This window comes from Capricornis sumatraensis, chromosome 14 (genome assembly GCF_032405125.1).
Source record: "Capricornis sumatraensis isolate serow.1 chromosome 14, serow.2, whole genome shotgun sequence".
Taxonomy (NCBI): Eukaryota; Metazoa; Chordata; class Mammalia; order Artiodactyla; family Bovidae; genus Capricornis; species Capricornis sumatraensis.
In genome coordinates, this window is record NC_091082.1 from 50,281,350 (window position 1) to 50,306,153 (window position 24,804).

General features: G+C 58.8%; 1 protein-coding gene across 1 annotated transcript in view; it reads left to right on the forward strand.

Annotated features, from left to right (window-relative positions):
• The first annotated feature begins 9,795 nt into the window (after positions 1–9,795).
• The window catches only part of CASZ1 (castor zinc finger 1), a 33,873-nt gene continuing 18,864 nt past the window's right edge, over positions 9,796–24,804 (forward strand). The window contains exons 1-5 of the mRNA XM_068985739.1: positions 9,796–9,876; positions 11,146–11,173; positions 18,360–18,848; positions 21,802–22,636; positions 24,022–24,090. Of these exons, the coding sequence (XP_068841840.1) occupies positions 9,796–9,876; positions 11,146–11,173; positions 18,360–18,848; positions 21,802–22,636; positions 24,022–24,090 (1,502 nt within the window). The remainder of the gene's footprint in view (positions 9,877–11,145; positions 11,174–18,359; positions 18,849–21,801; positions 22,637–24,021; positions 24,091–24,804) is intronic.

Here is a 24,804-nt window from a genome sequence, read left to right on the forward strand (position 1 = left end):
GCACAACAGGGCACCATCTGAAAACCTCTGCTGGGCATGGGAAGGGTCTTACAGCTGAGCCCCTAACCCACCCTCCCCTTTTAACACCCTCCCCTCCCTGGAGAGGACGGGGTGCAACGTGCAGAATCATGGCAGCGGTCAGCCTACTCAGCGCCCTCCTTCCGACAAACTCCAGGCACACCACACCGACTATCCATTTCTTCTCGGCTCTCTTGGAGAAAGACACAGGGAGTTGTCCCATTTCACCAGTGGGGCAACAGGAGGCCCAGAGACACTTAGGGATTTGTTTCCAAGTGCACAGAGATGGGGTCTTCCCTGGTGGCTCAGATAGTAAAGAATCTGCCTACAGTGCAGGAGACCCAGATTCAATCCCTGGGTTGGGAAGATCCCATAGAGAAGGGAATGGCTACCCACTCCAATATTCTTACCTGGAGTATTCCATGGACAGAGGAGCCTGGCAGCCTCCATCCATGGGGTCACAAAGAGTTGGACACAACTGAGCGACTAACACTTTCAAAGGGAGACAGACCCAGAGTAGGGCTGCCTTTGAGAAAGGGGGCTTCCGTAGGGACAGTTCCGATGGCAGCATGGAGTACAGTCCTCTTTCAGCCCTCCACTGGGGATGTGGGCCAGAATGGTAACTCTGCTGCCTGGCCTACATCCCCAACACCTCCGGGCCCCACCTACATCCTCACTGTAACCCATGGACACATCCCTGGGCCTGCCCTGCAAGATGAAATGCAATTGTTGGTGCAAATGCATTTTGAACTTTTCAGAGGAAGCCTCCTCTAAAAGCCTTCATTACTGCCAATCTCCTGAGAAAGAGGGGCTGCCGTCCATTTGCTGGGAAGGATCGAAGGGGAGTTGAAAATATTCTGGCTTGTTTCTGTTGGGAATGAACGGATGGGTCGAAGGGCTCTTCAGAAAGAAAGTCTAAATGAACGGGCGTTCTCCTGGGGGCGGTTGTGTGGCTGCATGTTTGTCAGGTGTGTTTCTGTGTAAGCGTGGATTTTGCTGGAAGAATGGGAAACCCTTGCTGCTCAGCTCATCACTGGCCATCATCGCTTCTGGAAGTAACAGGGCCACCTTGGGAACTGTACAGGATTGACTTGCTGCTCTGCAGACAGTTGCCCCTGCGTGGGGGCTCTCGTCTGGGGACTGCGTTGTTTGTGTAGGTGTTGTCTGAGAGAGACCCGGCCCCTCGCCTGGTGTTAACCACACCATGCTTTCAGGGGTAGAGAGCAGCCAGGTGTTCTTAGGAAGACTTGTGTTGCTCAAGTGGCTGACTCCACCCTCCCACCCCAGGGGAAGGAATTATGGGGCAGTAGGACTGAGAATTCCTAGTCTAAACAACCCAGCAAAGCATGCTCAGAGAGAGCCAAGCCAGAGCCACAGATGGTGTGATCCGGGACTGTAACTGGAAGGATGGTGGCTTTGAATGTTAGATGTTATGTGGCAGTTGCTGTTCAAGCAGACAGATTGGTGAATTCCAGGCTGCAGGGATCTGAGCGGGCCCTCTTTTATTTCTCTTCTCTTCCACCCGGGGTCAGGAGGTGGGGACAGGAGTGGGTCAGACAGAATGGACAGGCAGCCCTCGAGAGCAGGAGAAAGGAGTCAGCCTGGGAGCACCCTGGCTCCAGCCACTCAGAACACATAGTCCGTGGCCAGAGGTCCTGGCCCCTTGCTCAGACCACGTGGGTCCCTTTCCCTGGCCCGCCTGTTTGGAAGGGTCACTTTGGGGCTCCTAGGGAGGCCTTCAGCTGGATGGCTAATGGAGCTCCTCCCTCAAGGCCCCGGGGGCAGGGCCAAGAAGGAGATGGGGATGTTTTCTGTTTCCAGGTCCCTTGGGGGCCCAGGGGCAGATTGAGACAGGCTTCTTGCAGGGAAGGTGTTAACAAACAGCAGGTGATTAAACATGACAAGCGGTGACATTTCTGTGCAGGGTTCTCAGTCCCAGCAATGCCAAGAATGAAGCTATAAACCCTGACATTTTGTGTTATGCACTGAGAGGTTTTTAATAGACCTCTCTCCCTCTTCCCCAGTCAACTTCTCGTTTCCTCCTTCGCCACCTCCCTCCCAACCCCCGCCATTGTACCCTCTGCCCCCACATAAACCTCCTGCCTCCCCATTCAGCCTGGTGTCCCAGGGCCTTCCTGGGAGCTCTGGTTCCCGGTGCCTCTGCGGGTCTCTGCCCTTTCCCTCTGATCATCCTCAGGGCCCTTTCCTGCGACTGCTGAGCTGGGCATTCATTGTTCTCCAGAGTCAGTTTTTGATCTTTCCTGTTGCCCTGTGTCCCCCTCCCCCACCCCCAATCCTTCCCTCCCTCACCTCCTTTTTTTGGGTCCTGATCTCACAGCCTCACCCTTTGCTGCGGCTGTCCCAGTTGTCTGCGACGGCAGGTGGCTGTCCCCGTGCCCTCTGCGTGTTAATAACATTTTCAGACACACTGGATAGCCGGGGCTATGGAGGTCGTGGGGCTTGGGATGGGATCTTTCCCCATTTATTTATTTTTTTTTCAATTTCCCTTTCTCCTTTTTGGGACAGAGACAGGAGTAGTGGGAGAGAATCACGAATCGCACTATCCTGCAAACAGTTGCTGGATTTATTCAGCCAGGGCCTGGCCGGGAGCAGTTGCTCCTCTCCCAGAGCAATGTGGGAACAACTGGGGCCTCCTTTGTTCTCCAGGCAGAGCCCTGCGAAGGGCACTTGGAGGTGAACCTGAGGCTCCAGAGGGCCAGAGACCAAGGAGAAGGGGTTTCACCCTCAGTCCCACCTAGTCCCAGCCTCACAGATAGGAAAGACCCTGGAGCTCCAACGGGGCCTTGGGACAGAAGTCAGACCACACACACCCCAATCCCAGCTCTTCCCCTGATGAACTTAAGAAGCACTTAGTTTTCTGTAGCCGTTCAGTAAATATTTATTGGGTCAGGCGCTGTGCTAAAACAGTGGTCCCGTCCTGCAGATCTTGCAGTCTAGCAAGACAGAGGGATCATTAACCGAGTTATTATAGAAGTGCTAGCTAACAGCAGCATGCAAAGAGAGGGCAGAGGAGGGGGGAGCCCTGCAGTTTGGAGGGCTTCCCGGAAGAAGTAAAATTTCAGCCGAGACCCCCTAAGGAGTGTGTAGGAGGAGGGGTGAAAGTGTTGGTCGCTCAGTCGAGCTGGACTTTTTGCGACCCAATGGACTGTAGCCCGCCAGTCTCCTCTGTCCATGGAGTTCTCCAGGCAAGAATACTGGAATGGGTTGCCATCCCCTTCTCCAGGGGATCTTCCTGACCCATCTTCCCAACCCAGGGATTAAACCCTGGTCTCCTGCATTGCAGGCAGATTCTTTACCAGCTAAGCCACCAGGGAAGCCCAGGAGGAGGGGTGGCCGGCCTGAGATGCAGAAGTGTTTCCCGAGTTGAAGGAGTGAGTGGGGTGAGAGCCAGGTGCTCCTGCTCTACAAGCTTCCAGAGTTGAGATTGGGGGCTGTGAGGAGGCAGGCAGAGGGGAGGAGAAGCGTGCTGGCTGGTGGGACGGGCGGGGACCTCACCGCCCCACTGCGGCCGAGCCCCTTCAAACTCTGGGCATCTGGCCCAGAACTTGCTCTTCCAACCACCCTTCCACCAACTGTGCCAGGCCTGGTGCCTCAGGGGCAGAGCCAGAATGCTGCTCTGTTAGCTGCACTTCAGCTCTGCCCCCAAGGGGAGGGAGAGTGATCAGGAAGTCCAGAGATGCCCCCAAGGCCGGGGCTGCTCTTGCCCTTCGCGGCTCCCTCGCCCACCCTGCTGACAACTCCCCAAGGAGGGGGCCAGGAGACAGGATGCCGACCTGTGTGGAGGGCAGAGCGGCTGGAGGGCCAGGAGCCCGGCGGGCGACACCCCGGTCCCCCACCTTCTACACCTGCTGCCCTCCCAGGCACAATCTGGGCCTAGACACCTTCCTGGAACTCGCAGCTGGCCTCCCCTCTGTGCTTTCCATGGTGTGGGGAATGCTTTGGTGCTAGTGGGTCTTCCCCATGAGAATCTGAGCTCCCTGATACCTGAAACCATTCTCCCTAGATCCCTAGGGCCAATGCGGGACCGGGACCGTGCCCATAGGTACTTAGGAGTGTATTTGAGAAGCTCAGCTGACCCAAGAAGGGGAAGACTTGGGTTAACCCTTAGTGCAAGATCCAAGAGAAGCCTGCAGACTGACCGTGGGTCCCTGGTGTCTGGGCAGGCTGGCTGCCAAGATCCAGGTTCCACTACCTTGCCCAACCCAAGTCCTTGAGCCAGAGCAATAGGGCAGCCCTGAAGCCTGCTCCCAGAAGACTCACTAAGAGCTTCCAGAAGTCAGACCGAGGACACCCCACCTTCCTGTGGGTTCTCTGAGGGGGAGAACCAGATTGGCTTCCTGTCCCTGTGGAGGGTCCAGGGCAGGTTTCAGCCATCAGTCCCCTCCCCAGCCCCTCCCAGTCCTGCCTTCCCACCAGACTTGGCCTGAGTCCCACATGCTACCCATGACAGTCATCCACAGTCCAACCAGGACCCCATGGAGGACCCAGAGGCCCAGGCTTTCTTGGCCCTTGGCAGCTAAGAGGGAGGGGGTGTGTCGAAAGGGGAGGTGAGGGAAGTCCTGGGGCCAGGACTTGGCCCTCGGCCCCTGTAGATCCGGAGCCAGGTTTTATTGTAATCCTTACATCCTGTTGCAGATCCTTAATCAGCTGGAGCTCAGGTTGGGCTGGACCCTGTGGTGACACTCAGGGCTGTAGCCTGGAAAACCTGAAGTGGAGCTTCCGGAGTTTAGGTTGGGGGCTGTGAGGAGGAGGCAGGAGGAGGGGAGGAGAAGAGAGCCGGTGCAAGCACAGGACGTGGATGGAGCCCAGACTCGCCACCCACCTGCCCCAGGCTGGGGGTGGAGAAGCCCAAGCAGCTGTCACAGGCTGGAAACCGGGGATATGGGAGGGTGAGCAGGGGACTCCATGGGGCCCCTGGAGAACATGGGAGACGCTGCAGTGCCTGTTAACACCATGGAGACAGCTAGCCCTGGGGTTGCTCTGGTAGTGAGCAAGGCCTCCAGCCAGGAGTCAGCAGAGAGGTGACCCTGGGTAACATGGGTTCCGGTAGTTTTTACCAACTAGGGGCCAAGTCCAAGGCTGGAAGTGGTCGTGCCTGGCTGGGAGGTCTGCTTCGTGAAGATGGATGAGGCAGAGGGCCCTGGATCTTCCCATGGGTTTGGGAGCAGCGGGCACTCCTTATCAGGGACCCCAGGACTGGCCCTCCTTTTGTCAGGGGTAGCTGACGCTGGCAGTCCAGCCCAGCTCTACCGGTCCCCACACGAGTCGGGAAGAGTGGGGGCTGGTGGGGAAGGTACCCTACCCGGGACCTCACCTCCTTTCAGCCCAAGGAGCAAGGACGAAGGAGAACGAGGGGAAATATACGGACTAGAGATAGCCATGGAGCGGAAGCCAGGAGTGGGCTGGCTGGCAGCGGGCGGGCAGACAGGCGTCTGTCCTGCCGGGTGCCCAGGCTGGCTATGCAGACAGCCTCTTTTCTATATGGAAATGAAGAATTTAGGCTAATGGAGCTCAACCATCTCTAATTTTGCGATGGCAGGAGGATTTTGATTGAAAGTAATTAAGCAAGCTAGCTGTAAAATTAATTAAAGCAAAAGGGGGGGATTTTTTATTGGATTGGATAGCGATATAGCGTCTGTCAGGCGGGGGACGGATGGGGGTGACCTGAATCCTCTGCCCTCCCCCCTCCCACTCGGGACGTTTATGTCACTTTAATCTCCTTACAGCGGCTGCTGTGCATTTGTTTGAAATAATCAAGGAAATATGGTCAGAAATTGTCAGCTTTCAGATCTAATTTACCTGACGGCCCCTGCGCGAGCCAGCATGGCCCAGGGAGTGAGCGTGCGTGAGCGGGCGGGGGAGCTCGAGTGGGCGCAGAGGACACTGGGCTCTCCAGCCTCCTCCCCTGGCTCCAGGCCCCCGCCGAGGGCAGAGAAGGTGCTTCCTGGCCTGTGGGCATCTCCCTGGGACGGGCCCCAGCCCCCGCCCACCTGCTGCCTCCCCCTTGAGCTGTAACCAGCTTTGGGTTTAGGGACTATAGGATCAGGAAGGTGACAGTAATTCCTTACTCCAGATGGCTGACAACTGCTAAACCCCTCCACCAGGGCCACAGTTTTAAAAATACTCCTAAATTAGTCCCCTCATGTTGTCGTCATCGGCCTCAGCTGGGGGATTGTGGAGATGGGTTATAGGGAGGGTGGGGGCAGCAGTGTCATCCGCAGCACCCCTATGCCACCTGCTACCACCCCCACCTTCTTCCTGGGGGCTCCCGTAGGCTATGCTTACCTGCCCCGCACCTCTCTCTGCCAGGTCTCTCCTCTCCTCCCAGAATGGTGTTTGCCCTGTTTCCCTTTCATAGCATAGCTCACACGTTCTGGCAGGCGGGGGTGTGTGGGGGGGTCGTCTCAGTCCCTGAAAGTGGAAGTCCCTCCCTGCAACACGTGGTCACCCATCCAGGTATCCTGCCCATTTCCTGTGGTAAGCCAGGTCACAGAGCCAGAAACCACCTGTGCTTCCCTGAGTGAGTTGAGGAGCCTGACTTGGAGCCTTGCACCCTAGGAGGGCTACTTTAGAACCGTCTAGGGTCCTTGCCCGGGGGAGTGAGTGAGGGACTTGAAGCCTCTCCAGCAGGGAACCCTTGTGTAGTTCGGGGCTGATGGGCCCTGGGGTGGGGGGCTTGTCTCCAAGGCTGCAGGAAATTCAACTTTTAAACACAACGAGCAGTGTCATCTGCTGGTCATGAGAGGGCCTAGATGAGGAATTGGGTTTCTGGATTTGTTTGGTCCTGACAAGTGAATGACCTGGGCTTTCGACAAGTCTCTCAGCCATCTTGGGCCTCAAAGCCCTTCTGGTTCTAAAGTTCTGTACACCTGTAGGACAGCCTCTGCCCTGAGAGCTGCCACCCTTGGGAGCGCCTTTTCCAGCCAGGGGTCCTTGCTGGGCCATGGCGGGCAGGGGAGAAGCTGGGGAGTCTAGAAACAGTGGATTAGGATGAGCAACCTGCCCCCAGTTTGCCCACCTTAGAGCACAGCGGTTACAAGTTCTCTGTCCCCACCTGCCGTCCTTGGGGCCCTGCCTTCCGCCAGTCCTCTTCCTAATCCCCAGCACACCCTTCCTGTCCCTGACGCTGGGTAACTCAGTCGGCCTCCTCTGGCCAGGGCATTGAAGCCCCAGTCATTCTTTGCAGCCTGGCTCCTGAGCAGAGCAGCTGCACACTTGGGAAGTGTCACTCTCCCCTCACCAAGAGTCCTTCCTCTTGGGGCAAGGGGTGGAGCCCCAAAGAACTGTGCCTGGGAAAGAGGGAGAGGGAATGCTGCTGGCTCTTCTCCATGTCTTTGGGGCAAAGTTTGTGCCCAGATCCCGGGTAGCACGGAGGGCCTTGGGGCCCTGTCCTCCCCTGGCCAGCTGGGTCTGCAGGGGCCTTTCAGGGAGGCAGCAGCATGGCCAGGCACCATGAAGGCCCAGCCTAGGCAAGTTCCTGCCCTCTATGCACACCAGCAGCCCGGGAACCTGATCCCAGGAGACATGAGGCTGGAGAGAACCTCTCAGCTCAGCCCAGCGTCTCGCCTCCATGCTCGACTTGCAGCCGCTCCCGTCAGCCCCTGCAGCTATGATGTGGAGGAACCAGCAGGGGAGCTGGTGCCAGGACCTGGTGGGGCTGCTTGCCTGGGGCCAGAGGCTGCATTCTGGGCTTGACGTTGGTCCAGGCTGTCATTGGTGGGCACCAGGGTGGAGGGAGGCTACGGCAGAACTGGGATCCCCAGGCAGGCGGGAGGGCAGGTTGGCTCACGGAGACCCGAGGGAGATGGAGAAGGCCAAGAGAAGGGTGGAGACTGCTGTCATGATCCTCATGGTGGCCCCACACTGGACCATTTGCTCTGCTCTCGTGGGGAGAACCTGAGTTGGGGATGCCATACTGAAAAACACTTTGGGGAAGTAACATTCTGTGGTGAGAACAGTGACTGCAGAGAGGCTCTCCTTGTAGAGGAAGGGCAGGCAAGGGCAGCAAGACAGGCCATGAGCTCTGGGTTAAAAGAGGATAGCCTGCGAGAGCACCCGGCAACATAGCCTGTGACGGCCAGGGCCTGGGGAGTCGGTGTGTCCAGGGCCTGCCCAGTAGTACCTTGGTACCCATCGCCTGGTCAGCGTGGGATAACACACGTACACTGTGGCCACTCGCCGTTCCTGCGGTCCCTCCTTCCCCAGCTCCCAAGTCGTTGAGGAAACAGTACCGAGCTCACTGGCCTCATCCAGGTGGAGGCCCTCCTCTCTCTGAGGCTCCTCCCTGGTTCTCTGCTGTTCCCTTCCCCATCCCTCAGGACCTCTGCCCGCCACCACCACCCCGAACCCCCAGCCCAGGTGCCTAAGCATCTAGGTAGAATTTGTGGAGGGAGGACAGGAGAGGCGAAAGATGAGTGGCCTGGCCATAGGTCAGCTTCCTGAGGACCTTTGCAAATTAAGGGCCCACCAGTGGGGCCCACTTTGCCCTAGCTAGCCAGGTGCTTCCTCCCTTCAGGCGGGACCCAGAGATAGTGGGCCAGCCGGTCTCCACCTCCCAGAGGGTGGAGAGGAAGGCTCCCCCTGAGTCTTTACTCAGAGGCCAGGGACTTTGGGACAATTCTTAGCACTGCAGTGCCCCAAGCACAGGAATGGGGAGAGATCCCTGCCTGACTGGGAGAGAAGCCAGAGTGGCCAGGGTCCAGCCTCAGGAATGAATAGCTGCAGGGTCTGGTGATGCCCACAGGACCAGGGTACCCAACAACACCCCCTCCCCCATCAGGTCCATGCCGGCGTTGGCTGGATGGGACCAGGGCACTGGACTTCCAGCAAGGGCCCAGGGCCAAACTGGGCCCTGGCATCACAGAGCCTCTGCAGCCTAGCTCAGTGGACTTACTGTGGCTATCAGACTGCCTCTCCTGCTCCCCCCATGCCCAGCCTGCCACCCAGGATCCTGGCAGGGCTGGTGGCCCCATGGATTCCAGAAGGGCTTCCCAGCAGCCCTCTCATCCCCTCCCTCCCGTGCAGCCTCAGTTTCTCACCCTCCAGGCCCAGAGTCTCCCCAGCCCAACCCTGGCCCGGCCCTCCGTCCCCCCTGGCTTCACAGTCGCATTTTGCTGCCAGCGCAGGGCACTGAAAAACTGCTGGCACTGCCAAAAACCCTGTGTGCGCTATGACTCCCCAAACATCCCTTTATTTTTATTGTTCTGTTAATTACTGTTTAAACTTTAATAAGTCACTTCGTCAGGAGGGGGGACCTGCCGTGAGCTTTTCTGTGCAAACACGGGCCCGGGAGTGACTCGGGTGTAATATAACCCTTTATGCGATGTGGGAATGTTTAGATTGTAACAGAAACTTGTTATTTTAATGACAGTTGGGGGGTAGGGGGTGGGCTGAGCACCAGTGAGGAAGAGGGTGGGCACAGCCCTGCTCCACTCGCGTCCCGAGAGGGCTGGGGTAGCCTGACCACAGGCTACCATAGGGGTGCTCCCATGTGGCTGCCGCCGAAGGTCGTGGGGCCCTTCCTGGGCTGCCCATGGTCAGGCTCACCAGGGAATGGGATGCATCCGGAGAGATGCTCGGGGGCTCCAGGATGGGAGTGCCCCAGGAGAAAGTTGAGCTTGGGGTGCAGGCGGAGGCAGGAAGAGGCCTCCCAGATCTCTGGGCAAAGGCTGGGCTGTGCAGGGCTGGACTCTGCGCTGACTGCAACAGCCCTTCCTGCTCCCGAGGCGGGGACCCTGTCCACAGTCACCATCCAGTATGGTGGCAGGCACCCTGCTGCGCAACACTGCACCAGACATGTCTCCCTACATCCTCTTTTTCAACAACCCGGCATCTCAGGTGAGGACACGGATGTCCAGGGCAGAGATGTAACTTGCTTCAAGTGACAAGTTTTTAAGAGGGGGACCAAGTTTCTAGGACTTCCCAGGTGGTGCTAATGGGAAAGAACCCAATGCAGGAGATGTAAGAGACGCGGGTTTGATCCTGGGTGTAGAAGATCTCCTGGAAAAGGGCACAGCAACCCGCTCCAGTGTTCTTGCCTGGAGAATCCCGTGGACAGAGAAACCGGCAGGGTACAGTCCATGAGGTCCCAAAGAGTCAGACACGACTCTGTAGTGTAGTGTGGTGTGTAGTGAGGTAGCATACACACCAAGTTTCTAATGTCAGTTTATCTTCTTTGGAAGCTTCTGAAGGCCAGCTGCCCAGGTGTAGCTCAGCAGGGTGAACACCGTCCCAATCCGCCCTGGGAACCAGAGTCATCCCCCTCAGTCTTGGGACTGGGCTCACCCTTCAGGCCCTCCACCTGCCCCAGCCCTCAGGACGGTAATGGGGACATGGAAATAAGGGCTGCCCTTAAGTCTTAAGCCACTTACCCTCTTCCTCACAAGGTTTGGCTCCATCTCAGGGAGTTAGGGGTTCAAATGCAGGGTCAGGGTGGTAGTGGCCAGGACACCCCTTCTCGCTCTGGTAGCCCTGATCCTTTATACACAGAAGCATTCCTGCCCCAGACCCACTTCTGCAGGAGGTAACACCTGGAGAGGGAGCCTTTCCCCGGCACCATGAGTCTCCAGCGTGGACCCCTGAGATCTGGACAGTTTTCTGCTTCATTTTCATTCGGTCCCTCTGTCTGTTCATACACAGAGCTGAGTGTCCACTGTGGGACAGCCCTGGAGTCCTGTGCTTGCCCTCAAGGGCTCATGCCTGACTGGGGTTAGTGAAGGGGTGTGGGAGGAGCGTGACCAAGGGGGCCCAGCCCCTGCCCAATCTGGGTGTCACCGGGGCTCTGTCTGGTCCCTCCTCCCCCTGTGTGGCTGTGACCCTCGGGGGCTCCCCCCACCCTGCCTTCTGGGCAAGGGCAAGGCCCAAGGTTCAGGGCTCTGGCGCCCTCTCACTGGGGGCTGGAGGTGGCAGCGGCCCCCCAGATGGCAGCGGCAGCGTGGGCCACGAATCGCTGAGGTTTTCCTTTTCCGAGCAGCGCGTTTCCCTAAATTGTCTTTGACTGCGTGCATGGGTAATGAAAGTTTATGCCCTTGTTAGAAGGACAGGCGGCCAGTTCCAGTTAGAACTGGGGCTCTCTCCCAGCCAGCCCCCTGCCCCCTCCCCCCACAGGAGCGAGAGCGTGAGCGCGAGTGTGCGTGTGAGCACACCCCCCCATCCCCAGTGGATAAGAAGGCTGTTAGGGGAAGGGAGAGGGGACGGGGAAAAAAGAAAAAAAAAATTTCCATATTTGTGTAAGTTGCTTTAAAAGCATTTTATCATGTCATAAAAAAGGGAAAGTACTCTCAGAAATTGATCCTCTCCGCCAGCCCATTGGACAGAAGGACGTTGGGATGTTAATGGCCATCCTGCTCCAGGGTGGCTTATTAAAAAATTTATACATAAATGCTTAAAATTGCATAAATTATTTAAAAAAAACCAACAAAGTAAGCAATTTGAATTCCCTCTTCTCCTCCCCTTGGCTCAGTCCCACTTCTGCATCCCCCCTTTCCCAAGCCCTCATCGTGGTCCTCCCGGTGGTCCCGGGCTCCGTCCCCTCCTCTGGGCGTCCCCCCTTTTTTCCACTTCCCACCGCACCCCCAGCACCGTCCACCCTGCCCTCCTCTGGGGTTTCCCTGCCTCACCCACAAATTAACGCAACAGCACACTCACATGCACACGCACTAATAAAAACACCACTAGTAATGCCCCAAATCGCAGAATTAAATATTAAGGCCAGAGGAGGCGGACGTGAAGAGGAGCAGCCGCCACCGTAGCCGAACTTGGAGCTGATGAGTGTGTGTCTCGCAGGCGTGGAATGTCACCCACACATCCTGGAGACTGGAGTGGGGAGTTTTATGATGGTTTTTCATTGATTTGTTTCCCCAGCGCAGCTGCCGACCTCTATTGAGGGACAAACATAATCAGCACTGACGCAAATTAGATGGTTATTCGTTTTGAAAATTGACAGAAAAACAATAAAAAAGATGAAATGCTCCCAAATCAATAGATATAATGAAATTCAAATAATCCGAGAGATGAGGTCTCCATGGCAACTGATAATGTGGAAAAGAAAACAATTTAATAAAGGACAGACACACTTTGAAAACAGATTGGGCCCCGGGAGGGGGGCGGGCTGGCGGGCGGAGGGCTGGAGCGCGGGCTGGCGAGTGAAGGATCACTGTCCGTCCCAAGGACACCCGCCATAATTAAGCGAGGCTTTCGGCCCCAGAAAGTGCAGATTCAGGTTTTAATACACAAAATTATTTCAGGAGCAGTGAATCGGAAAGTCGTTTGTAATGACCTTCCTGAGAGGCCCGGGCGCAGGGCATGTTGGAGGCTGGGCGGCCGGGCCGGCTGAGTTATGGCATATTTGTGTTTTTATAGTGTGGAGGGGAGGGGGTTGGGGGGAGGGGGGGAGAAGGTTAAACAGTATTTACAGCTCAGTTGTTTTCAGAGAGGAAAGAGAAATAGAGTTCATGGGGAGATGCAGCGGGCAGGCGGGCGGGTGAGCCGGGGAGGCCTCTGGGCGAGGTGGGAGAGGCGGTGGGCCTGGGCGGGTCTTCCGCCCTCCGACTGCCCGGCCTGGCCTTGGGGACCCTCAGAGAATGCCAGGAGCGGCCTCCCCACCCCCGTTCCTGGTGGGGGCCTTCTAGGTCTGGGGCCTCTTCTCTGGGGATGGGGTGGGAGCCTATGTCCAAGCTCTGTGCGCATCCAGCCGCATCTTCTCAAGTGAGGAGGTGAGGCATTCCTGAGGCTGCTGCAGAAAGCTCGCCTCGCCGGGCATCCTCCTGGGCTCTGCATTGAAGCTGGCCACTCGTCCAGATGGTGCTGCCCTCCTTGAGTCACGTGCTGCATCTGGGGTGTGCCCAGCCTTGGGTACAGGGTCAAGGGCCTGTCAGTGGCCTGGGGCTGACAACCTCCCTGCCCCATCCTTGGGCACCACCTCCTTGCCTCTTGCACACAAAAGGGAAAAGCTTGGCCCCTTGGGGTTTGGCAGAGGCAGGGGCCACAGAAGGGGAAGGCACCCAGCTGAAGCCCCTCCTGGTCCCACCGCCCTCCTGAGCCACAGGCACTGAGAGCCTGGCCCTGGGGGCTCACCCCTCCCTCAGGTGTGTCCCCCTCGGGCTGCAGGAGCCACGTGCATGCATCCATGTCATGCCGCACGCAGCACAGCCAGTCTCCAGGCCGCTGTGTGTGTACACATGTGACTATAATATGATTGTACAAATACCGAGACGTCCGAGTGTGTGTGCGCGCACACAGTCTGCGTGTGCGCTGTGTGTGTGTGTTTTAAATCTCCCCTGGGTGGTAACTCTTTTTTTTTTTTCTCCCCTTCCTGTTTGGCTGTGACCTGGTGGAGATTGATGGCCAGCCTGTGCGGTGGATGCTAACAGTTTCCCTGATTTATAGAGTTACTTACGCTAAGTGAGGCCACTTAGACGCGTCTGGATAGTAAACCTTTTAACTGGACTAAAAAATCATAATAAATAAATAAACAAAGGGGCACACGTAGGGCCCAGTGGCTGCCCCCCTCCCAGTTCCCCACCTGGAGCTGTTGGGGACCAGGCGGCCCGGCTGAGGGCCTCGAGGAGCAGTAGCTGCTCCTCTTCGCCAAGTGAGGTGCAGGATTGAGCCCAAGAGGGAAGGAAGGACACCTCTGTTCTCCTAGGGCACAGGTCGTGCCTGGGGAGACAGGGCTGGAACTGTTAAGATGGAATTGGGCTGCGTGGTTGGGGGAGGAGGGAGGCAGGGGGATGATGGGGCCCCAAGGGAGCTCGTGAGGGAGCAGAGCCGGGACAGGTGTCTCTGGGAACGCTTCCTTGCTTCCTAGACTCACCACTCCTGTGCCACTGAGACTTTTCACCACAGTGATCACACTTGTAACAACTTGAGCAAGTGTCTGCCTCCTAGTCTAAATTGAACTGTCCATCCTGGCAAGAACCAGGGCAGTCCACTTGCTCTTGTCTTGTCCTCAGAATTCAGCACCCGGCACCCCAGCCCTGGGGCTGGTGGCCCATCAAGTGCAAGTCCTTATGAGTGGCAGGGAAGCTCCGAAATTGCTGCCACCCTGGTTGCGAGGCTGTGGGAGGTACACTTAGGGTCTCTGATGGTGAGATGTCTGAGTTCAGCTCTCGCACGCACGCTGGATGACCGTGGTAGCTGACAGCCTCACTGGGCTCTGCTTTTTCATCTGGAAACGGACAGGATGATGGCCGTGCTGGGATGGGGGTGGGTGTGTCAGTGAGGCTCTGAGTTGTTACCCAGTGCCATCCCCAGCGCAGGGGAGGTGCTCAGGGTGCCAGCTACCATATTGCTCTACGCTGTGCGGGCCAGGGCGGCCACCAGAGTGGCCAGAGCCACCTGGCAGCAGACAGGCCGGCCCCCTGGACCACCCCCACCCAAGGGGACGGGTGCCTGGCCCCTGCCTCACCACTTCTTGATGTACAGCAGGCATTAGGCCGCCCAGAGGGGACACTGCATCCTTAGAAAGAAATATGTCCTCATTTTTCTTAAACACCGTTTCCACTGAGTGAAATGTTTAGAAGGGACGCGCAGGGAGAACTTTATTTCCTACCAGGGAGTTCAGAGCCACCAGGCAGAGCCCATAAAGCACCCGGAGCCTGGTAGCTGACAGTCCGCCCGGCCCCAAAACACATTACTCACTGGTGGGGAGGGGCTGCCAGCCCTGCTAGCCCCTGGGGACTAGCCCCCACCCCAGCCCCCCACCCCCAGGCAGGACGGGTGACTCTGAGACCCAGTCGTGGGCATCAGGCCCTGGAGTCTCCGGTCCCCTTGAGCCCAGGCTACCCAGGGCTAGGAAGGACCTGGCCCTAACCAGGCGAGGAGGTGGAACCAATCCAGCCCCCCCCTTAGCCCCCAGGGATCAGGGATGAGGGGCCCAGGTGCAGCTAGAGGAGCCCCCTCCCTCCCCAAGAGCTGGCAGGAGCCCTGGCCTTCCCCAGCCTGTGGAGGGAGTGATGCGGTTCCTGCCATAACGGGCTCTTCTCCTGAGGCCCTCCCTTCATTCGATTTCTGAAGCTGGCTGATTTGCATATTTATAAATATCAGTAAATTATTTATTGTAGCAATCTGCTGCACCATTTTACCCATCACAGTTAACACTTTAGGGGGCTCCGTGTTATGGGAACCGGGAGTGGGGGTGAGGAGGAGATGCGCAGGAGTGGAGAGGAGCCCTCTCAGAGTGGCCTGGGACTTCCTGGAGCCTCCGGAGCTGCCACGGGGACACGGCGGCAGCCCCGCACCTTGCTGCACCCCGGCCTTTGTGCGCTCGGGCTCTGGAGGTCTTCACGGCTCCAGGGTCAGCCTCCTCCTCTGTCAGATGGGACGACGGCAGTACCTGCCTGACGTCATGGTGAGACACCGTGAACTAGCGCCCAACAGGTGCAAGGACAGGCCAGTTTCTGCCCCTCCCTTTCCCCACCCAGGGCAAGACCCCCAGCTTGGAGACAGAGCTGCCTGCAGGGGGCTTGTTGAGTTTGGAGCCCCTGGAGGGGAGGCTCAGACTCTGGGAGCTGGGGAGGGACCATTTGTTGCCCACAGCCTGGCCCTCCAGCCTCTCCTGTTCCCCCACCAGCAACCTCTTCTGGCCCAGGTGTGGTTTCCTGGTCTAGGGATCTCGTCCCCAGAGGTGGCACCACACTTGCCTGTTTGTCCCCTCCCAGAGCTCAGCTGCCTTTTCCCAGATGCCTGACTGTCAGGACCTGTGTTTGGCACAGACAGGCACCCTGTCACCTTAGTCCTGCAACCCTTTCATGGGGGGAAAGCTCGCTCAGAACCCAGAACTTCGCAAGGGGCAGAGCCAGGCCCTGAACTCACGACTGTCTGCCCCAGAGGCCAGGCCACACCATGGTGCAGTGCTGCCTCCCAGGGCTCACTCTGGCCCATCCAGCGTCCCTGGGGCCAGAGGTTGCAGGCTGGGAGACGCCCTGGGCTGGCGGCCCACAGGCAGAGACCGGCCTTCTCCTTTCCCCGGGGCCCAGCTGGGCACACTGCAGCCGCCCTGCCCCTCACCTCCTCTCTGGAGCCGGGTCTTGGGTTAGCGGTACGGGAGTCCCCGAGCCTTCCCACCCTCCAGCCCAAGCCGGCCTTCTGGGCAGTATTGTTCCCAGAGGAAGTTTCCAGTGTAAATAGAGCAGCGGGCAGGCTGGTGGCGGGAAGGAGATGAAAGGGGCAGTGACAGGGCCGGGGACGGATGGCTTCCTCCCATTGAGGCCCGGCCACGGCGTTTATATTTTAGGGAAGAAAGTCAGGGGAATGTTTACATGGACAGGAGCCTGGGGTCAGACCACGAGGGGGGTAGTCTGCAGGTCCCAGGGTCCTGAAGGAGGGGTAGAGGAGAAGGCCCCACGGGGTGGGCCGGAAGGCGGGTGGGCAGGCAACTTGAACCTCGACTCATACACACACACACACACACACACACACACACCCCTCTACTCACAGCCCCAGACTCTCATGTGTGTGCATTTCCGAGGAAGGTCTGCTTTTGCCTCCTGCCCTGCACCCCAGGCCGACATGCCTTCCCCACCTCCACCCCTGGGAGCAGCGGGAGTCAGAGGGAGGGCAGCATCTGGAAGGCAGGTGGGCTGGGGCAGAGCAGCAGCTGGAGGGCAGGTGTCGGGGGCGTGGGCGGGGCCACGGGGCCTGCGGGCGGGGGGTGGGCCCCCCAGCACACAGCTGCAGCACAGCTGGTGGGGGGCCCGCAAGGGACTGAGCCAGGCACACGGCCGGCATCAGGAAAGGGTGGGCAGGGCTGGGTGGGCCCAAGTGCCAGGAGGCTCCAGGATGGGTGGGGGCCCAGGGACGGGGTGTCACCAGCAGCAAGTGCAGCCCTGGGAGCTTCTGCTTCCCTCTTCCTTGGGATAAATATTTATAGATTCATTTGCCGTCTGCCATACACACTTGGCTGCTTACCTCCTGGTAAAAATAGAGCAGGCTCCCCCACTCCCACCCTCTTTCTCTACCAGGGCCGGGGGCAGAGGGGCCCAGGTGCGGCCTGCCCCCCATAGGCCTGCTTGAGGAAGCCTGGTGTCACAGAGCCTGGTGGCTGGCCTGGAGGTTGGGTGGGATGGCGTGATGAGGGACCCCATCAATGAGCCTTGGGAAAGAGCCCACAGTGGTGCTTGGAGACTTGGGTGTGGGCAGTGCAGACTTGGAGATGTGGGCAAACATGGGTAGAGTGGGCATCCGGCTAGGGCGAGGGTGGGGCCTGGAAGAGCCAGGGCCGCAGGACTGGGAGAACTGGGCATCTGGCTTCAAGACAAGGACCTGGGGCTGCTGGGCATTGTCTGTATCAGGGGGCCACCATCTGTGTGCACAAGCCAAGTCGGCCTACAGGTGAGGTCCTGGCCCAAGCGCACCCATTTCTGTCCGAGTCAGCCTCTCAGTGGGCTCCAGGCATGTGTGTTTAGGCTCTCGATCCAGTATAGTGAAGTCCCATCTGACTGGGGGCCTGGGAGCAGAATCCTTCCCCTGGCTTAGCCTTTTGAGCTCTGTGGAGACGCAGCCATGCCCACCCCCTGGGAGTCCTGCCATCTAGAGGCTTCGATGGGGCCCCCTGTGCACAAAGGGAGTGTGAGCCACGACTGTGTCTGCCGTGGCCACCGCCCCACCCCTGGCGCTGCCACATGGGAGCTTGCTGAATGAATGGGTGGACAGACAGATGGACCAACATACAATAAACCGGTGTAGGTGTGTCAGCTTTGGCTGGCATTTGTGGCAGGTTCCAGCTGTATGGGGGTGGTCTTGCCATTCCCCACCCCCGAGACCCTGGGCGCCCTGCTCAGTGGCCGAGAGGGAGGTGGCCAGTGCCCAGGCAGCCTACTTACAGTTCCAGGCCGTTTGCCTAGCGCTGTCGTGCTCAGGGATGAGGCACTAGAGCGGCAGCCTCTGGGCATTCCTCTGGGGATCTGAGGAATCCCAATCTATTCCTGCTTCTCAGATCTGGAAAGTGGGCTTCCTGGAGCCAGCCAGGCCCCCAGGGCTGCAGGAGTTGGCCGAGGCAGAGTGACATCCTGAGGCACACCTGGCCTGGCTCCCAGGGCCAGACACAGGGAGGAAGTGCTTCCAGGAGCCAGGGCTGAGAAGAAGACTGTTCCTGTGCGTGAAGTCATTCATTCACTCATTCATTCATTTACAAGATATTTCTGAACCACGTAGTCCACGCCAGGCTCTGAGAATAGAACCCACAGTCTAGCGAGGGGACAGATGTGCCCTGGTCTCAGGGCAGTGGGGTGGAACGTGACTGGGGAGACCTCTGGCTTGGGGGAAGTAGGACTGTTGAGGTGGGTGTCGGTGCCTCTGACCCCTCTCTTCCATCCCCACAGCTGAAGGCACCCGGTGCACCGACCCGCCTGCAGGAAAGCCCGCGATGGCGGCCAAGCGCAAAGGCGGCCTGAAGCTCAATGCCATCTGCGCCAAGCTGAGCCGCCAGGTGGAGGTGGAGAAGGGTGGGGAGGCTGGCGCCCATGCTGAGGGCAGCCCGCTGCGGCCCCGGGACAAAGAGCGCAGCGGCCCTGAGTCTGGCGTGGCCCGGGCCCCCCGCAGTGAAGAAGACAAGAGGCGGGCGGTGATTGAGAAGTGGGTCAATGGGGAGTACAGCGAGGAGCCGGCACCCGTGCCTGTGCTGGGGCGGATCGCCCGGGAGGGCCTGGAGCTGCCACCCGAGGGTGTCTACATGGTCCAGCCCCAGGGCTGCAGCGACGAGGAGGACCACGGCGAAGAGCCCCCCAAGGACGGCAGCGTGCTGGAGGAGAAGGACTCGGACGGGGCAGCCTCCAAGGATGACGGTGGCCCTAGTACCAAGCAGGCTTCAGGTGGGTATCTAAGCCCTGGACGGGACAGAACCCCATGAGGAGGAGGAGTGGTGTGTCTACAGAGCATGCCCTCTTCCCTCACTCTTGCTCCAAGTAGTGACCCCTTTTTTGGGCCCAGGGAGGACTCCTGAGGGGGTGGGGGCTGGGGCCAAGGTCACGGCTGGCATGGGGGAGAGGAATCGGGCAGGGGTTGGGGCGGGCGGTGGTGTGGCAGGGGTGAGAAGGGAAGGGCCTGAGAAAGCATCTTTCCAGACGTGTGAGCAGGGTTGTGATGAGCTGCTGAACACACAGTGGGTCTTCAGGAAGATGAATGGGTGGACAGGCAGATGGATGGATGGATGGATGGATGGATGGATGGATAGTATGTGGGTAGATGGCTCGCCACAAGTACCTGCTTGGGAAAGAGCCTGTTAGGGGGCGTAGTACCTGGATATGTGGAGAGGGACAGCCAGCCAGCAGATTCCATTGCACCCACCTGCCCTGGACGCGGTCCCCTGGCTGACCTCTCTCCCATGAGATGGCTAAGGCCTGGCTCTTCTGGGGTCCACGTGTCCTTAGATGCAGAGCAGCCCTGAGCTCCTTCTGCTCTGAGGAGGAAGGACCTCAGTTCTGGGTGGGAGGGGGCATGGCCAGGGCTGGAACTTGGGTCCGGGGCTTTCCTCAGCTCCCCAGCCTCCTTGCAGCGGGCGCCTAGCATCCCGAGCCTCCTCTTCCCCTGCAGCAAGGGGCGCATCTCCTCCCTGCGCGGGGAGCCCTGCGCAGCCACATAATTATGCATATAAGATATAAACAGAGCTGTTTAATTATCCTTCGCCACATCAGTGACAGAGTAATTAACAAACATTGCAAGATCAATGAGGAAAAGTGTGACCTTCAGTTTCCTCTGATAGGAAAAGCCCTTGCCGTTCCCAGACACAAGGTGACTGTGCTGGGCCTGAGGAGTGGGAAGGGACAGGGACGGGGCCACTGTCCCTTCAGCACCCCAGTTCCTCCTGGGGGACTGGCGAGCTGGCACAGCAGGAGGCAGGGCTGGAAACTGCCCGTGGCCTCATGGCTCCAGGCCTCACCCCCTCGGGTTTGGGATAGCAGCAGGATTGGCAGCATGACTCCAGGCAGCCTCCTCAGCCTGGGCCCTGGAGCTGGGCAGCCAGAGCCCAAGCTGCCCACCGTGGCCTTGGGAATGCAGGCCTCTCGGCTGCCCCCGGGACCCCTGCCTGGCCCCCTCCCTGCTCTAAGCTGTCTGCCCTTCAAAGCCTTCTGATTCTCTGCCATATATAGCGAGGGCTCAGCTGCCTCCAGCTATTTTTAGCCCCTTTCCCTGGTCCCTGAGCCACTGAATCTAGCGTCCAGAGCCCACCCCTCCCAGGCTGGGTCCCCCACCCCAAGTGGCTTGAGGTCAGGACGGCAGCCCACCAGCCAGCCAGCCCAGGGGGAAAGCCGTCTGTTGGTTCCTAGAGTCACTCTTCCCACCTTGGGGGCTGGGTGCTGTCCATGACTATTCTGTCCTCACCCGGAGGGCCCCAGACCCCACAGGACTGCCCTCCTCCCCTCCTCCCAGGAGCGCGGAGGCTCTGTCTACATGCTGCTAGGTTTTCTCTTTTGCCGGAACCCAGCTCGGTTCTCAGACCACCTCCGGGTGGGGTTGGGGATGGGAGAAGAGCCTGCTGCTGGGTTCTGGCCACACCTTTCCCTGGCCGTGCTCTTAGGACCCCCCAGCCTAGGGTCCTGCTGCTCTGTGTGCCCGGGTGTGCAGGCTCAGACAGGAGTAGAGAGAACACACATGTCCTCTGGAGCCCGACGAGTCTCACCCACCTGAGTGTCCCCACCCCTGACTCGGGGTATAGCAGATGGTCGGTGTTAGTGAGTGCACAGGAAGACACGTCCTGGGGGCAGGGGCGTCCCACAGGCTTGCAGTGGTGGCACATTGTGTGTGGAAGGGGGTTCATCTCCAGGGAACAGCCCCAGGCCAAATGGGACCGTCTTGGGAAGCTGGATGTGGAGTTTGAGGTGGTCTGGGTACACGTGTATGTGTGTCTCGGACGATCACTAGGACGTGAGCTTGTGAGAGTGTGTGTGCATGCACGGCCCCACGGGGAGGTGGCTGCGGGGGACTCCCCATGTGCCCTGCCGTGGACACTGGGGTGAAAGATGCGGACCGTCAGCCGCTATGTCTCCGGCCCTGACTCTCCTCGGGGTGGCCCACCCTTGTGCATGAACACGAGTGACCAGAGGGTGGCAGGGAGGTTTGCAGGCCTTCCCGTGTCATAAGTCTTGGCTGGGGTGGGGCCTTGAGGGAGTCTGAGCCTCACATCAGCAGCTCTCTGCCGCCTTGACCCTGTTGTCTGGGGCTGTTAGCAACCCGGGGGGGCTGGGAGGGGCCAAGAGGACAGGTTCTGAGGAGGCTTCGGCAAGCCCCTCGTCCTCCTCCTGGGGATCAGGGGTCTGTGTGTCCATTTCTGGGGGGAGGGAGGGTCTGCCAGGCCAGCTCTGCCAGGCCCACCCCTGACCAGTCCCCAGGGGTCCTCCTGACTGCCCAGCCACTGGCTCACAGCCCTACCTGTCCCCAGCCCCCATTCCCACCCCTACCCAGGAGGCAGGTTGAGATCTGGCCTTACTTCCAGTAAAATGACTTCTCTTTCATATTAGGCCAAGGCGAGAGAGCGGAGACATTTATGAAACTTTGTTTAATGTACTGAAAAGCCATCGGCCAGAACATTTAGGAAATTGATTTTCCTGGCATTGATGAACTCGTTTTATTTTACCCCAGTATTAATTACTTTTTTTTTAAACAAATTAATTTAAGAGTCGTAAAACCTAACAAGTGAGCCAAATGTCCATAGATCATGTCCTGCTCCGCCCCTCCCCAGGGCAGCCCCCTCCCTCTCTGGGGGTGGCCTGTCCCTTGGCTACCCTGCTCCCTCCCAGAGGTGACAGCCCCTCTCCTCTCCCATAGGAGAGGCCTCTTCGCTGCGGGACTACGCGGCCTCTACCATGACCGAGTTCCTTGGCATGTTTGGCTACGACGACCAGAACACGAGGGATGAGCTGGCTAGGAAGATCAGCTTCGAGAAGCTGCACGCAGGCTCGACCCCTGAGGCAGCCACCTCCTCTGCACTGCCCACCTCCGAGGATGCCCTCAGCAAGCGGGCACGGTTCTCCAAGTATGAGGAGTACATCCGCAAGCTCAAGGCCGGCGAGCAGCTGTCCTGGCCGGCCCACGGCACCACGGCAGAGGGGCGGGCGGGCAAGGAGGTGCTGGGCCCCCTGCCCGGCCTGCGGCTTTCCAGTAGCACCACGCACCTGGAAACCAAGGCCACCATCCTGCCCCTGCCCTCGCACAGCAGCGTCCCCATGCAGGGCCTGGTGGCCCGCGCCTCCAAGTACGACTTCTTCATCCAGAAACTGAAGACGGGCGAGAACCTGCGGCCCCAGAATGGGAGCGCCTACAAGAAGCCGTCCAAGTACGACCTGGAGAACGTCAAGTACCTGCACCTCTTCAAACCCGGGGAGGGCAGCCCTGACATGGGTGGGGCCATCGCCTTCAAGACAGGCAAGGTGGGGCGCCCCTCCAAGTATGATGTCCGGGCCATCCAGAAGCCTGGCCCCGCCAAGGTTCCACCCACCCCCAGCCTGGCTCCCGCACCCCTCGCCAGCGTGCCCACCGCTCCCAGCGCCCCTGGGCCAGGACCTGAGCCATCTGCCTCCCTGCCTTTCAACACTCCCGAGTACCTGAAGTCAGCCTTCTCCAAAACAGACTCCATCACCACGGGGACCGTCTCCACTGTCAAGTAAGGCGCGCACCACCCTCACTGCCAGCCCTGAGTCCAGCACTGGGGTGACCCAGAGACCCACTTTCTGCCTCTGAAGCTCACACTTGTGGACACATGCACCCACACATTATGCACATCCACGTGCACCCAGAGTCTCACACATGTATTTACACACACACACATACACTCGCACAGCCTACATAATCACTCACACCCAGTTCATGGACCCACATACTACACATCTTGCTGCGTGCACACACCCTCACACACCACATACAGGCAAACCTTGTTTGCGCTTTGAAGAAGTTGCGTGTTTTTGTGCAGTGAAGGTTTGTGGCAACCTTGCATTGTCAGCTGATGGTTAGCATTTTTTTAGCAGTGAAGCATTTTTTAGTTAAGACATATGCATGGTTTTTTCAGACATGATACTATTGCACACTTAATGGACTACAGTATGGCACAAGCATACCTTTTCTGTACTCTGGGAAACCAAAACAATTCACGTGACTCGCTTCATTGTGACCGTCACTTGATCATGGTGGTCTGGCAGCGAGCCTGCATTATCTCCAAGGCCTGCCTGTGCTGCTGTGCACTTGCTCACCTGCTGACACACCTGCACAGAGTACTGTAACCCCATCTGCTCACAGCAGGCTTTCTCTGCCTGCCACCATGAGGGTCAGCTGTGGGCTTATGGTTGACTGGGAAAACCCTGTGCTGGGTTGGGGGTTCTGGGCTCCAAGCTGGTGGCCTTGGCTCCTGGATTCAGAGCCTGGGGTGTATGAATGGCAGCAGGAGGCAGTAGGAGGCTGGGGTGGGCGGACCCAGCGCAAAGCCCTCGTCAGTGGTAAAATAACTGATGGATCCATGTGTGGGGCTGAGAATACCTTTCCGCACAGCCATCCCTCTTGGGGGAGGGCCCCGAAACCTGAGAGCAGATCTAGAGAGCCGCCCTTGGCATGGGGGGTGTCAGGAGGCTTTTCCGACCCCTCAGCCACACTTGCTTGGTGCTGCTCTTGCCCTTTCCCCTGGGGTCTTCCCCAGTGGTCCCTGGTACCCCTCTTCAGCCAGCAGTGTCCTGACCCCGCTGTGTGCAAGAGGGGCCGGGCCCCAGCTTCCCAGGCTTCCTGAGGGTTGGACTCTAGGTCAGACCCATGTTCAGGGTGGAGCCCTCCAGCCCTGCCAGCTTGAGACAGCCTAGCCCTTGCTGAAGGTGGGCCAACTGAACCCAGCTGTGCTAGTTTTCTGCCAAAGGACTTTTCCCATCCCACCTCAAGTGCCCAGGATGCTACAGAGCAAGAGAGACAAGGGTCAGGACCCCAGGGCAGGGAGCTGCCCCCAGACACGCCTGGGGCAGGAGGCTGCCTCGTCCACTCATCAGCTGTGCCCTGTGTGTCTCTCACCAGGAACGGATTGCCCACAGATAAACCAGCTGTCACTGAAGATGTAAACATTTACCAGAAATATATTGCCAGGTAGGCCCCTGGGGAGGAGATTGCCCTGGAGAGGTGGGCGGGGCAGGAATGCTGGGGACCGTGGGACCGCAAGCCCATCTGACCGCTAGTATCAGCTGCCTGCTGCCTCCCCACCCCCACACACTCCTGCTTCCAGACTCCCTCCAGGGACTTCCCTCTGCCCCATCTCAGAGACCCCGCCCCCTTCATGAGGTCCAGACCACAGGCCCTTAAGCAGCTTGTACCCCAGGCAGGACTCAGGTACCTGAAAGGGCCCGCTAGCAGGGCTCGGCCACAGGTGAGCACCAGGCCCCCCTCCACAGCTAATCCAGAGCCTTGGGGGCGGGGAGTACAGGGAGGGCAATGCAAGCCACTGTGAAACAGTAAGGGGATGAGAAGGGGTATGGCCAGGTGGCCTCAGTGTGCAATGCCCCCCTGCTACCCCGGGCTAGACCTTGACCCTCACCACCTGACTCCAGGCCTGCCCCTTTACCTCCTTAAGGCAGCGGGCTTGGCAGGTGAAAAAACTTCACCTCATCAGATTCCCCAGCTCAGGCCCCCAGCGGGCAGTACCTGTCGGGGCAGCACCTGGCCGGGCCAGGCCCTGGCAGCCATCTTTCTGCTAATCTCCGTCCCTCTCTGTGTCTCCCTCTTGTCCCTCCTTGTCTTTTCAGCTTTGCTGTGCTCTCTTTATTATTATTATTATCATTATTATTAGTGCCTCAGCAGATGGCT